Source organism: Cherax quadricarinatus, chromosome 1 (genome assembly GCF_038502225.1).
Source record: "Cherax quadricarinatus isolate ZL_2023a chromosome 1, ASM3850222v1, whole genome shotgun sequence".
Classification (NCBI taxonomy): domain Eukaryota; kingdom Metazoa; phylum Arthropoda; class Malacostraca; order Decapoda; family Parastacidae; genus Cherax; species Cherax quadricarinatus.
In genome coordinates, this window is record NC_091292.1 from 70,150,231 (window position 1) to 70,164,876 (window position 14,646).

The 14,646-nt window shown below is 40.0% G+C and overlaps 1 protein-coding gene across 1 annotated transcript in view; it reads right to left on the reverse strand.

Annotated features, from left to right (window-relative positions):
- DNAlig3 (DNA ligase 3) overlaps positions 1 to 10,547 on the reverse strand; it is a gene marked incomplete in the record, with an annotated part of 346,401 nt that extends 335,854 nt beyond the window's left edge. Inside the window, 2 exon segments of the mRNA XM_070082655.1 lie at positions 2,674 to 3,018; positions 10,445 to 10,547. Of these exon segments, the coding sequence (XP_069938756.1) occupies positions 2,674 to 3,007 (334 nt within the window).
- Positions 10,548 to 14,646: the final 4,099 nt, after the last annotated feature.

Below are 14,646 nucleotides of genomic sequence, written 5' to 3' on the forward strand. Positions count from 1 at the left end.
AGAAAGCTGGTAGGCCCACATGTGAGAGATTGGGTCTGTGTGGTCAGTGTGCACCATATAAAGAAAATCCTGGAGCACGCAGTGCATAATGAGAAAAAAAAACTCAGACCGTGTTTTTTTTTTTAATTAAAATGCCGACTTTGTGGTCTATTTCCGTATAGTATTTATGGTTGTATTCTCATTTTCTTGGTCCCATTTGATAGAATGGAAAACGTATTATAGAAATAGAGGTGATTTTGATTGGTTTTACTATAAAAAGAACCTGGAAATGGAGCTCAAAGTAGGGGAAATGTTTGATTTTTGCTGATGTTCACAAGTAAACAAATGATGTCATTGTCCAATAAATTACCAACTAGCCATTCTAATATGCAGTCATGAATGGGTTGACATTATCTGCACAATTATTACAGTATTGCAGTAGTCTGCATAACAGTAAATCTTCTATTTTTTGCTTGAATAAAAATTCAAAATAGAAAGCAAAAGTAATATCAGAGGGGCCTAGAGATGTGACTGATGAACAAAGAAAATGTTATTTTAGAGCCAGGAATGTCTGCACTGTTCATTCTAGACCTTATTTTGAAATTGTCATATTTTTTAATTTTCATGAAATTGGCCAAATTGTAAATTTCTGACCACGTTATTGGGTAGTTGAAATCGGTAAATGGGCAGTTTCTTGTACTCAATCGATAGAAAAAATGGAGTTCTAAAGAACTAGCTATGAGTTTGGTCGACTGGAACAATGGAATTAGCCGAAAATAGGGCTCAAAGTGGGCGAAATCACCGATTTGTAAATATCGCTGAGGTCGCTAACTTCGCGAGAGCATAATTCCGTCAGTTTTTCATCAAATTTCGTTCTTTTGGTGTCATTATAATCGGGAAAAGATTCTCTATCATTTCATGAGAAAAAATTATTATTTTTTTTTTTTAAATTTTGCGACACCAGGAGACACCTCAGGATTGGGGGTTGTGACAGTCAAGGGGTTAAGTTGTAAATTTTATTGTGCCTCTTTTATTAGTCCAATTAGTTTCTGTGAAACAGCTAAAAAAAATGTCTTTTGTAATCAGAAATAAGTCAGTGTTTGTTTATTGCTATATCTTAGGTTAAATCTACATAATGTACTTTTGTGCCTATAATATGTGCACCCTCAACACCACTGAAAAAAATTGGTAGGTTATGTATACAAAGCTTAAGTAGAACTTTTTTATTTACCATATTTTCCAGCACACAAGGCATGCCTTTGCACCACCCAAAAAAGAAGTCTCAGAAAACCACCCTGTGCTTTATATGCTCAAGGTCAGGAACACTAGCAGGCCTTGGGTTACTAGCACAGGTGGTTTCAGTGCCGCAATACCTGTAAACTGAACTCCAAACAACTCTTCCTACATAACTGTTTCCCAAATTATCTTAGAGTGAGTGGTAACCATTATAAATTACAATTTACATAATACTGGTACCATCTGTAAACAACAGGTATCCATATTTCTTTTGGTAGCTGGTGATGGTGGAGTAGATGACAGATTACACAGACCAGAGACTGGTGGAGCAAGAAAGTTTCTCAATAAAACTGTTTAACCTACATTGAAATATTTGTTTCATTGACAAAGGCATGAAGTACCATACAACACTATTCATATCTGTCTAATGACAAATATGAGTACTGATTTACCATCATCACCAGTGGTGATGATGACTAGTGTTAGTGGTAATGGCTTACCAGCATCTACAGCTCACCTTCAACTCACTAGGCCTAGCAAGTACCTTTTTTTTTTTCCAGAATACACCTGTCAAAATTAGGGTGTGCCTTAATGCTGTGCACATTACGTGCCAGAAAATATGGCACCTAACCCATAAATGCTTATCAATTTTCCTTAGAGCAAAGTTTGAATTGATTTTGGTTTGTGTAGGTCCCATTTTGCCCTTTTATGGAAGAAACTATGGAAATTTAAAAACTTGGTACTGTTTCTCATGCAATAATTTTGAGTGCCTCAGCTGATTAGATCAACCTTCCAAAACTGATAACTAGATAATACAACTTCCGAGCAGATTCAAAATTAATTTGCTAGTGTATTTTATGATACTGGTCTCTGATATGACAAGAGAACAACCCTTTAGTTTACCTTCAAAGCAGGTTTTTTTTAGTGGAAAGTCAGAATTAGATCTGGGCTATGTATGTCTTAATTTACCATTTTCATTGAAAAAATTAGTACAGTATTACTTTCCATGTGATGACTTGTGTATACCTCTTCTAATTAGCTTCAAAACTACATTGCTAATGTTGACATGCTTTAGAAACTCATGCTGGACTCTGTACACTTCTTACTGTATGCACTGAGGGACAGGAGGCTGGGAGTTATGCATCAACACAAGAACCTCAATCCCCCCACCCCCCAGCCCAGTATGCCCACATCAACCCTCTCCACACACTTTTATTTCAAGGCACTAATACTACCAGAATGTAAGAAAAGTTACAACACAATAATTTTTATCCAGTGCTATAATAAAAAAAAATTGCCAAATTTGGAAGTATCTGGAATTAACTTTATGTGCCAATTTTCAGGATTATAACCCACGCATTATGAGAGAGTTTAAAGTAGATGTCTGGTGTCCCTTGCCACTGTCCTTATATAATCCCTGATCATATCCTAATGTTCAACAACAACAAAATTATTTACCTTTTTCACATTTCTCCTTGCACTTCTTGCATTTTGCTGCACCCCTCTTGTCATATTCTGCACAGAATGGTAATGATGACATCTCTGCAAGCCCCAAGCTTCTTTGCACAAATGAATGATAAAGAAACACAGGTCTGAAAACTTTATCTGGATATGGAGGAGACTTTGATGAAAAGTCTTGAAGTTTGTAATTAAAGAAATCTTTCCTGGTGATGCTATGCCAGAATGTGACACAAGCAGGTTCTAAGGTTCTCTTGTAAAACAACACCAATGAGACAAACTGCTGGCAAGATCTATCAAACTGACATGCTAAAGTCAGTGCTCTTGCTATCATTGGATTTACACCTGCCAAAAGAAATAACACCTGTCAAGAGAATACAGCACAATTATTAATGACAATTTTCAATTAACTCAATAAACATAAAATAAGAAAAATGAGAATACCCTTAACATCCATTACATCTGTTAATGGTTCTGGAGATAACTGTCCCAGTGTTACATCCAGAACCCTAAATTGCAAAGGAAATATTACAGTACAGTGGACCCTCGCCTAACGAACGCATCGCATAACGTTAAATCCACCTAGTAGTACATTTTAAAGCAAAAATTTTGCCTCGCCTAGCGCTAAAAAACTCGCTCAACGCGATTTGTTCGAGACACGTCCACATGCAGCCTGAGCCAGCCTCACTTGTTCCGTGGGTGGCAGTGTTTACAAGCCAGCCACCGCGGTCATCACATCCAAGCATACAATCGGAACATTTCATATTATCACAGCGTTTTTAGTGATTTCACCTGCAATATAAGTGACCATGGGCCCCAAGAAAGCTTCTAGTGCCAACCCTACAGAAAAAGGATGAGAATTACTATGGATATGAAGAAAGAGATCATTGCTAAGTATGAAAGTGGAGTGCGGGTCTCCGAGCTGGCCAGGCTGTACACAAAACCCCAATCAACCATCGCTACTATTGTGGCCAAGAAAACGGAAATCAAGGAAGCTGTTCTTGCCAAAGGTGCAACTTTGTTTTTGAAACAGAGATCGCAAGTGATAGAAGATGTTGAGAGACTGTTATTGGTGTGGATAAACGAAAAACAGATAGCAAGAGATAGCATCTCTCTCAAGCGATCATATGTGAAAAGGCTAGGAAGTTGCATGACGATTTAATTAGAAAAATGCCTGCAACTAGTGGTGATGTGAGTGAATTTAAGGCCAGCAAAGGTTGGTTTGAGAGATTTAAGAATCGTAGTGGCATACATAGTGTGAAAAGGCATGGTGAGGCTGCCAGTTCGGATGACAAAGCAGCTGAAAAATATGTGAAGGAATTCAAGGAGTACATAGAGGCTAAAGGATTGAAACCTGAACAAGTGTTTAATTGTGACAAAACAGGCCTGTTTTGGAAGAAAATGCCAAGCAGGACCTACATTACTCAGGAGGAAAAGGCACTCACAGGACATAAGCCTATGAAAGACAGGCTTACTCTGTTGATGTGTGCCAATGCTAGTGGTGATTGCGAAGTGAAGCCTTTATTGGTGTATCACTCTGAAACTCCCAGAGCGTTCAGGCAAAAGAATATCCTCAAGGCTAATTTGTGTGTGCTGTGGAGGGCAAACAGTAAGGCATGGGTCACTAGGGACTTTTTCTATGACTGGTTACATCATGCATTTGCCCCCAATGTGAAAAATTACCTAATTGAAAAGAAATTAGACCTTAAGTGCCTCCTGGTATTAGACAATGCTCCTGGTCATCCTTCAGACGTGGCAGAGTGACTTCCTGCAGACATGAGCTTCATTAACATCAAGTTTTTGTCTCCTAATACCACTCCTCTCCTGCAGCCCATGGACCAGCAGGTCATTGCAAACTTCAAAAAACTGTACACAAAAGCTCTGTTTGAAAGGTGCTTTGTAGTGACCTCAGTAACTCAATTGGAGAGATCACTTTAATATCCTCAATTGTGTAAACCTTATAGGTAAGGCTTGGGAGGAAGTGACTAAGAGGACCTTGAACTCTGCTTGGAAGAAACTGTGGCCAGAATGTGTTGACAAAAGGGATTTTGAAGGATTTGAGGCTAACCGTGAGAAGCATATGCCAGTTGAGGAATCCATTGTGGCATTGGGGAAGTCCTTGGGGTTGGAGGTTAATGGGGAGGATGTGGAAGAGTTGGTGGAGAAGGACAATGAAGAACTAACCACTGATGAGCTGTTAGATCATCTTCAACAGCAAGAGGCCACACCTGAGGAAACTGCTTTGGAGGAGGGGAGAGAGAAATTGAAGAAGTTGCCTACTTCTAAGTTTAAGGAAATGAGTGCAATGTTCCTTAAAGTGCAAACCTTTTTTGATGAAAATCACCCTGACACAGCTATTGCAAGCCGTGCTGGTGACTATTACACTGACAATGTTGTGAAACACTTTAGGAAAGTCATAAAGGAACAAGAGGTACAGGCCTCTATAGACAGATATGTTGTACAACAGAGGTCCAGTGACTCTCAAGCTGGTCCTAGTGGCATTAAAAGAAGAAGGGAAGTAACCCCGGAAAAGGACTTGCTACCTCCAGTCCTAACGGAAGGGGATTCCCCTTCTAAACACTAAGACCATCCACACACTCCCCTCCTCCCATCCCATCAGTCATCACCAGATCTTCAATAAAGGTAAGTGTCATGTAATTGTACATCTCTTCTTCAGTTTGTGTGTATTAAAATTAATATTTCATGTGGTAAAAAAATTTTTTTTTCATACTTTGGGGTGTCAGGAACGGATTAATTCGATTTCCATTATTTCTTATGGGGAAAATTAATTCGGCTAATGATAATTTCGCCTAACGTTGAACTCTCAGGAACGGATTAATATCGTTATGCGAGGGTCCATTGTAATAAGAACTAGTAAGAAAGTATGTGTAAGTGAATAATGAATGTAACAAAAAGTTTGAAAGATTTACTTGCCATCTTAACCCTTTCAGGGTCCAGAGGCCAAATTTCAAAGTGCACACCAGGGTCCAAGAATTTAAAAAAAAAAATTTGTTATTTTTTCTTATGAAATGGTAGAGAATCTTTTTCTGAAGGTAATAAAACAAAAAACATGAAATTTGATGGAAAATTGACGAAATTATGCTCTCGCAAATTTTGATGTGTCAGCGATATTTACGAATCGGCGATTTTGCTGAATTTGACTCCCAATTTAGGCCAATTACATTACTCCAGTTGACCAAATTCTTAGCTATTTCACTAGTATTACTTCTATTCTATCGACTGAGCACAAGAAATCGCCAAGTCAACTGTTTCAACTGCAAAATAAAGTGATCGGAAATTGGTAATTTGGCCAATTTAACGCAAAGTTCAAAATATTCCAATTTCAAAATAGGGTCCAGAATAAACAATGTAGGTATTCCTGGAACTAAACTAACATTTCCTCTGTACGTGGAGTGTGACATAAGTGTAAGTAGAAGTAGCAAGACGTACCTGAAATCTTGCATGTTTATGAGACAGAAAAAAGACACCAGCAATCCTACCATCATGTAAAACAAATACAGGCTTCCTTTTTACACTCACTTGGTAGGATGGTAGTACCTCCCCGAATGGTTGCTGTCTACCAACCAACCAAATGCTTAACCTATAGGTGTCACAGAGTTTGGAGAATGGGAGGCAATCAGATATAAACTAAGGAGGTAATGCAGTAGCTCCAATTCCTTAGATCAAGAATCCTTCACCAGCACCAAGGCACCCTCTCTTACCTCACAAGCTTAAGCACACTGGTGTACCCCCCCCCTCAAAATATGGCGATACAAAGAGAAATTTTCCTTTGTCAAAGCATAACAAGCCCATGGCACTCCAAGTAGTGCTGAGTGAACAATACTATTCATATAACTTTCTTGTGAATATAATAATAATAATAATAATAATAATAATAATAATAAGAAGAAGAAGAAGAAGAAGAAGAAGAAGAAGACGAAGAAGAAGACGAAGAAGAAGACGAAGAAGACGAAGAAGACAAAGAAGAAGACAAAGAAGAAGACGAAGAAGTGGAAGTGGAACAGAATTCTTTTTCTATAAGCCATGTGCATCCTAAGAGATGACTAAAATGCCAGGAGCAAGGGGCTAGTAACCCCTTCTCCTGTATATATCACTAATTTTAAAAAGAGAAACTTTCATTTTTCTTTTTTGGTCACCCTGCCTTGGTGGGATATGGTTTGTTAAAAAAAATAAATAGCAATAATAGAGAATTCCAATTATATTTCAAAACTCAAAACAGAGATGAAGTGATGAGAGATACTGTGAATAAAAAAACAAGAAGCAATGTATATGTGCCCGTACAAGTCACAAGCCCTCACTGCTGCCATGCAACCTTCAGGTTTTAGAAATGAATTGTATTATTTGGAGCTCATGACTCAAACAGTAATATTGTTCACTCAAGTATGAGGGATTCAGGTTTAATTCCAGCAAAAGTGAAAATGCTGGGCATATTTCTTACACCTATTGTCCCTGTTTACCTAACTAAAAATGGGTACTTGGGTTAGCTAATTGCTATGAGTTACATCCTGGGGAAGAGGACCTCAATGAAAATAAGTCAGGCTCACTCTCTTAGGTTACCCTTTATTATTATTATTATTATTGTTATTGGTTATAGTTTATGACTACTACTTGGTGAACTCCAGCAATAGTTTACATATAACTATACATACAGCCTATACACCATGGAATAAGTAAGCAGTTCTTGTTCAAATTGTTATTTTGGGAGATAATGAAAATAGTATATGTATTTATTATGATTGTGCAGTATGTCTGAGCCAATGAACACTATACTATTGTGTCACTGCATGCACATGCCAGACTGTAAACAAAGACACATACATGTATTTGCCTATGGCAGAGTAAGGTTAAGTAACTTAAGTTTATTTTACAGGTTGGGTTAGGTGGGTTATGTTAGGTTATGTTACAGTTTTTACCATTTGTACAACAAAGCGTATAATACAGGTCCGCCATCACAAATCCAGCATCACTGGGACCTATAGTGAGCGGATTACTGAGTTTGCCGGATTACTGAGTTTGCCGGATTACAGAGTGGTTAGGTTAGAATACATTTAATAAAATTAACCAGCTTGACTTACACAAAAAAGTTCATCAAACACTGGCAAAAATCGAACATTTCTGCTACTTTGAGCTCAATTTCAAGTTACTTTTCGTTGTGAAACCAATCAAAATCATATCTATTTTTGTAATATCTCTTCCATTCTATCAAAAAAATGAGAACACAACCATAAAATCCATACGAAAATATACCACAAAGAGGCAGCTAATAAGAACATAAGAACATAAGAACGAAGGAACACTGCAGAAGGCCTACTGGCCCATGCGAGGCAGGTCCAAGTCTCCTACCGGCTTAAGCCAATGCACCCAACCTAGTCAGGTCAGGTCACATTGACTTAAGGGAGGAACACGGCAACCGACCTTGTAGCACAAGCTATCAGGTCCAACTCACACCCACCCACATCCACTCATGTATTTATCCAACCTATTTTTAAAGCTACACAACGTTCTGGCCTCTATAACTGTACTCGGGAGTTTGTTCCACTCATCCACAACTCTATTACCAAACCAGTACTTTCCTATATCCTTCCTGAATCTGAATTTTTCCAACTTAAAACCATTGCTGCGAGTCCTGTCTAGGCTAGATATTTTCAGCACACTATTTACATCCCCTTTATTTATTCCCGTCTTTCATTTATACACCTCAATCATATCCCCCCTAATTCTACGTCTTTCTAGAGAGTGCAGATTCAGGGCCTTTAGTCTATCCTCATAGGGAAGGTTTCTGATACATGGGATCAACTTTGTCATCCTCCTTTGTACATTTTCCAGAAAATTTATATCCATCCTGTAATACGGTGACCAAAATTGTGCAGCATAATCTAAATGAGGTCTAACCAAGGATGTATAGAGTTGAAGAACAACCTGAGGACTCCTATTATTTATGCTTCTTGATATGAAGCCAAGGATTCTATTAGCTTTATTGCGAACACTTATGCACTGTTGTCTTGGTTTCAGATTACTGCTAACCAGAACTCCTAAATCTTTTTCGCAATCCGTAATATTAAGATCTACATTATTTAGTTTATATGTGGCATGGTTATTGTCCTGTCCAACATTTAGAACTTTGCATTTGTCTATATTAAACTGCATCTGCCACTTCTCCGACCACTGCATCAGTCTATTCAAATCTTCCTGGAGTGCTCGAATGTCCTCGTCAGAATGAATTCGACGGCCTATTTTGGTGTCATCGGCAAACTTGCCGATGTCGCTCTTTATGCCCTCATCTATGTCGTTTATGTAGATTGTGAACAGCAGGGGGCCCAACACTGACCCCTGTGGAACACCGCTCGTGACACTTCCCCACTCTGATTTCTCCCCATTTATGCAAACTCTCTGCTGCCTATTTGTCAACCATGCCTCTATCCAGGAAAAAATTTCTCCTCCTATTCCATGTGCTTTAATTTTCCTCAATAGTCTCTGATGTGGGACCCTGTCAAAAGCCTTACTGAAGTCCATATACACAATATCATATTCATTACCATGATCTACCTCCTCAAATACCTTAGTGAAAAAAGTTAATAAATTCGTAAGGCAGGAACACCCCTTTGTAAAACCATGCTGAGATTCGTTGATTAATTTATGCTTTTCAAGGTGGCTACGAACTGCCTCGGCAATTATTGATTCCATAAATTTTCCCACTATGGAGGTTAGGCTTATTGGTCTATAGTTCGAAGCTAAGGACCTGTCACCTATTTTGAAAATAGGTATCACATTTGCCATTTTCCACTTATCTGGCACCATGCCAGTTTGTAGTGATATGTTGAAAAGATTAGCCAAAGGTGTGCTAAGCTCCTCTTTACATTCCTTTAGAACCCTTGCATACAGTTCATCAGGGCCTGGGGATTTGTTAGGTTTTAATTTATCTATTTGCCTAAGGACCATGTCACTTGTGACCCTAATCGTGCACAGTTTATTATCGTCCTGTTCTACATAATTTATCATTAATGGAATATCGCTGGTATCCTCCTGTGTAAAAACTGAGAGGAAGTATGTGTTAAAAATTCTACACATTTCCTTATCACTGTCAGTGAGCTGACCCGAGGAACTTTTGAGTGGGCCTATCTTGTCCCTGATCTTACTTCTGTATACCTGAGAAGTGAACTCCTTTACTTATCATCCGATTTTTTTCATTCTTGGTGTACATTAAGAAGCATCTTTCATCATACATTGCCCAAGTTACAGTAAGACAGCCCAACAAACAACTGAGAAAAAAAATATTTACCAAAAATCATATATGGCAAGCCCAAGCCAGGTACTGGCAAGCCCAAGCAAGGTACTGGCAAGCCCAAGCCAGGTACTGGCAAGCCCAAGCCAGGTACTGGAAATAAGTCACTTTTTCTGACTTTTTTGGGTTGTTCTCAGTTCTCTACACAAACATTGATATATAAATTACGCAGGAAAACCCAGAAACTCAAAGTGACTTGTTTCCACTAGGGTCCTTAACATAAATTTCTCCATGAAACTTAGTTTACTTTGATATGGAAATATGTAACTCCGGGGTTTTCTACACAATAACCACAAATATACAACAATTAGTGCACCATAAATGTTTTTTTTCGTGGAAAGTAAATATTTTACTTTCTTAATTCCACAGCAAGTTTGCAGCACCTGATTTTGTACCTAACCGCTAACAAAACAAACGATTTACATGTAGACTTTGTGTGCAATATCACAAGAGGAACAGCGTACTCACGACAAATGAAGGTCAGACTCCAGTTAGAATGTTTAATTCTCAAAATATTGAGCAATATTATGATCAAGACAACACATGTTGCTCAGCGCCCAGCTGCTCTGCCTGACGTGTAAATACACTCCTTAATTTCCTGCAGTTACAGATTTTATTTATATTTCTCACAGTCCTGTTTTTATGGCAAATAATTCTTGTGTAAACATATTATATTTGAGGGATAACAATATACAGAATCAAAATAAAATATTCAGTTACTGTGAGAACTTTTACTATTGTAACGGCAACAAAACAACTTGTCCGTTTCTTTGACTTTTGGCTTCTATATGAATTAAATGGAAGGTAAGGTAGGACAAGATAAGATTTTGTTAGGATTTTTAATCCAGGTTATGGAATGTTAGCCACCCAGGATAACCCAATAAAATCAGTGTGTCATCAAGGAATGTTTGTCTTATTTCTATTGTGGTTCGTTAAATTAGCCTGGTGGCTAAAGCTCCCGCTTCACACACGGAGGGCCCGGGTTCGATTCCCGGCGGGTGGAAACATTTTGACACGTTTCCTTACACCTGTTGTCCTGTTCACCTAGCAGCAAATAGGTACCTGGGTGTTAGTCGATTGGTGTGGGTCGCATCCTGGGGGACAAGATTAAGGACCCCAATGGAAATAAGTTAGACAGTCCTCGATGACGCACTGACTTTCTTGGGTTATCCTGGGTGGCTAACCCTCCGGGGTTAAAAATCCGAACGAAATCTTATCTTATCTTATCTCTGATGCCGCCCACACCAGGTACCTACTTACTGCTAGGTGAACAGTGACAGCAGGTGTAAGATAACTAACACCCAGGTATCTACTTACTGCTTGGTTTGCAAGGTCACCGGGTGTAAGATGACTAACATCCAAGTACCTATTTACTGCTACGTGAACAGGAATAGCAGGTATATGATGAACAATACCCAGGTACCTACTTACCTGGAGTTTACCCGGAGAGAGTTCCGGGGGTCAACGCCCCCGCGGCCCGGTCTGTGACCAGGCCTCCTGGTGGATCAGAGCCTGATCAACCAGGCTGTTGCTGCTGGCTGCACGCAAACCAACGTACGAGCCACAGCCCGGCTGGTCAGGAACCGACTTTAGGTGCTTGTCCAGTGCCAGCTTGAAGACTGCCAGGGGTCTGTTGGTAATCCCCCTTACGTATGCTGGGAGGCAGTTGAACAGTCTCGGGCCCCTGACACTTATTGTATGGTCTCTTAACGTGCTAGTGACACCCCTGCTTTTCATTGGGGGGATGTTGCATCGTCTACCAAGTCTTTTGCTTTCGTAATGAGTGATTTTCGTGTGCAAGTTCGGTACTAGTCCCTCTAGGATTTTCCAGGTGTATATAATCATGTATCTCTCCTGCCTGCATTCCAGGGAATACAGTTTTAGGAACCTCAAGCACTCCCAGTAATTGAGGTGTTTTATCTCCGTTATGCGCGCCGTGAAGGTTCTCTGTACATTTTCTAGGTCAGCAATTTCACCTGCCTTGAAAGGTGCTGTTAGTGTGCAGCAATATTCCAGCCTAGATAGAACAAGTGACCTGAAGAGTGTCATCATGGGCTTGGCCTCCCTAGTTTTGAAGGTTCTCATTATCCATCCTGTCATTTTTCTAGCAGATGCGATTGATACAATGTTATGGTCTTTGAAGGTGAGATCCTCCGACATGATCACTCCCAGGTCTTTGACGTTGGTGTTTCGCTCTATTTTGTGGCCAGAATTTGTTTTGTACTTTGATGAAGATTTAATTTGATCGTGTTTACCATATCTGAGTAATTGAAATTTCTCATCGTTGAACTTCATATTGTTTTCTGCAGCCCACTGAAAGATTCGGTTGATGTCCGCCTGGAGCCTTGCAGTGTCTGCAATGGAAGACACTGTCATGCAGATTCGGGTGTCATCTGCAAAGGAAGACACGGTGCTGTGGCTGACATCCTTGTCTATGTCGGATATGAGGATAAGGAACAAGATGGGAGCGAGTACTGTGCCTTGTGGAACAGAGCTTTTCACCGTAGCTGCCTCGGACTTTACTCTGTTGACGACTACTCTCTGTGGTCTGTTAGTGAGGAAATTATAGATCCATCGACCGACTTTTCCTGTTATTCCTTTAGCACGCATTTTGTGCGCTATTACGCCATGGTCACACTTGTCGAAGGCTTTTGCAAAGTCTGTATATATTACATCTGCATTCTTTTTATCTTCTAGTGCATTTAGGACCTTGTCGTAGTGATCCAATAGTTGAGACAGACATGAGCGACCTGTTCTAAACCCATGTTGCCCTGGGTTGTGTAACTGATGGGCATCTAGATGGGTGGTGATCTTGCTTCTTAGGACCCTTTCAAAGATTTTTATGATATGGGATGTTAGTGCTATCGGTCTGTAGTTCTTTGCTGTTGCATTACTCCCCCCTTTGTGGAGTGGGGCTATGTCTGTTGTTTTTAGTAACTGTGGGACGACCCCCGTGTCCATGCTCCCTCTCCATAGGATGGAAAAGGCTCTTCTTGCAGTTCTTGATGAACACGGAGTTCCATGAGTCTGGCCCTGGGGCAGAGTGCATGGGCATGTCATTTATCGCCTGTTCGAAGTCATTTGGCGTCAGGATAACATCGGATAGGCTTGTGTTAACCAAATTTTGTGGCTCTCTCATAAAAAATTCATTTTGATCTTCGACTCTCAGTCTGGTTAGCGGCTTGCTATAAACTGAGTCATATTGGGACTTGAGTAGCTCACTCATTTCCTTGCTGTCATCTGTGTATGACCCATCTTGTTTAAGTAGGGGCCCAATACTGGACGTTGTTCTCGACTTTGATTTGGCATAGAAGAAATACTTTGGGTTTCTTTCGATTTCATTTATGGCTTTTAGTTCTTCCCGCGATTCCTGACTCCTATAAGATTCCTTTAGCTTAAGTTCGATGCTTGCTATTTCTCTGACCAGTGTCTCCCTACGCATTTCAGATATATTGACCTCTTTTAGCCACTCTGTTATTCTTTTCCGTCGCCTGTAAAGGGAGCGCCTGACTCTTTCTACTTTACATCTACTCCTCCCTTTTCTTAGAGGAATAAGCCTTGTGCATACATCGAGTGCCACCAAGTTAATCTGTTCTAGGCATAAGTTGGGGTCTGTGTTGCTTAGTATATCTTCCCAGCTTATATCGGTTAGAACTTGGTTTACTTGGTCCCACTTTATGTTTTTGTTATTGAAGTTGAATTTGGTGAATGCTCCCTCATGATTAGTCTCATTACGTCGGACTGGGGCTCCACGCATACATGTCTGAACCTCAATTATGTTGTGATCTGAGTATATTGTTTTTGATATGGTGACATTTCTTATCAGATCATCATTGTTAGTGAAGATGAGGTCTAGTGTATTCTCCAGTCTAGTAGGCTCTATTATTTGCTGGTTTAAATTGAATTTTGTGCAGAGATTTAAAAGCTCGTGTGAGTGTGAGTTTTCATCAGAGCTGCCTCCTGGTGTTATTACTGCAACAATATTATTTGCTATATTCCTCCATTTTAGGTGCTTTAAGTTGAAATCCCCCAGGAGCAAGATGTTGGGTGCAGGAGCTGGAAGATTTTCCAGACAGTGGTCATTTTTAACAGCTGTTCCTGGAAGTGCTGGTATGTTGCATCCGGAGGCTTGTAGACTACCACAATGACTAGGTTTTGGTTCTCGACCTTTACTGCTAAAACTTCCACTACATCATTTGAGGTATTTAGCAGTTCTGTGCAAACAAGTGACTCTGCAATGTACAGGCCAACCCCCCCCCCCCTTTTGCCTGTTCACTCTGTCACATCTGTATAGGTTGTAACCTGGGATCCATATTTCGTTGTCCAAGTGATCCTTTATGTGGGTCTCAGTGAAAGCCGTGAACATTGCCTTTGCCTCTGCAAGCAGTCCACGGATGAAAGGTATTTTGTTATTTGTTGCTGGCTTTAGACCCTGTATATTTGCAAAGAAGAATGTCATCGGACTGGTGGTATTGTTGGTACTGGGGGGGGATTTTTTTCCGGCATTAGTATCTGTATCTGTTGGTTTGGAGTGGAGGCCATCGACTGTGGTTCCACTCCAGGAATGACTGGATTTGGTGTACGATTTCTGCCATTTCCTGCCAGTTTTTTTTCCTTCCTGGCACTAAAAAACCTCTCCCTCTTGAGTGGCTGTGGCTACCCAGGTTTTT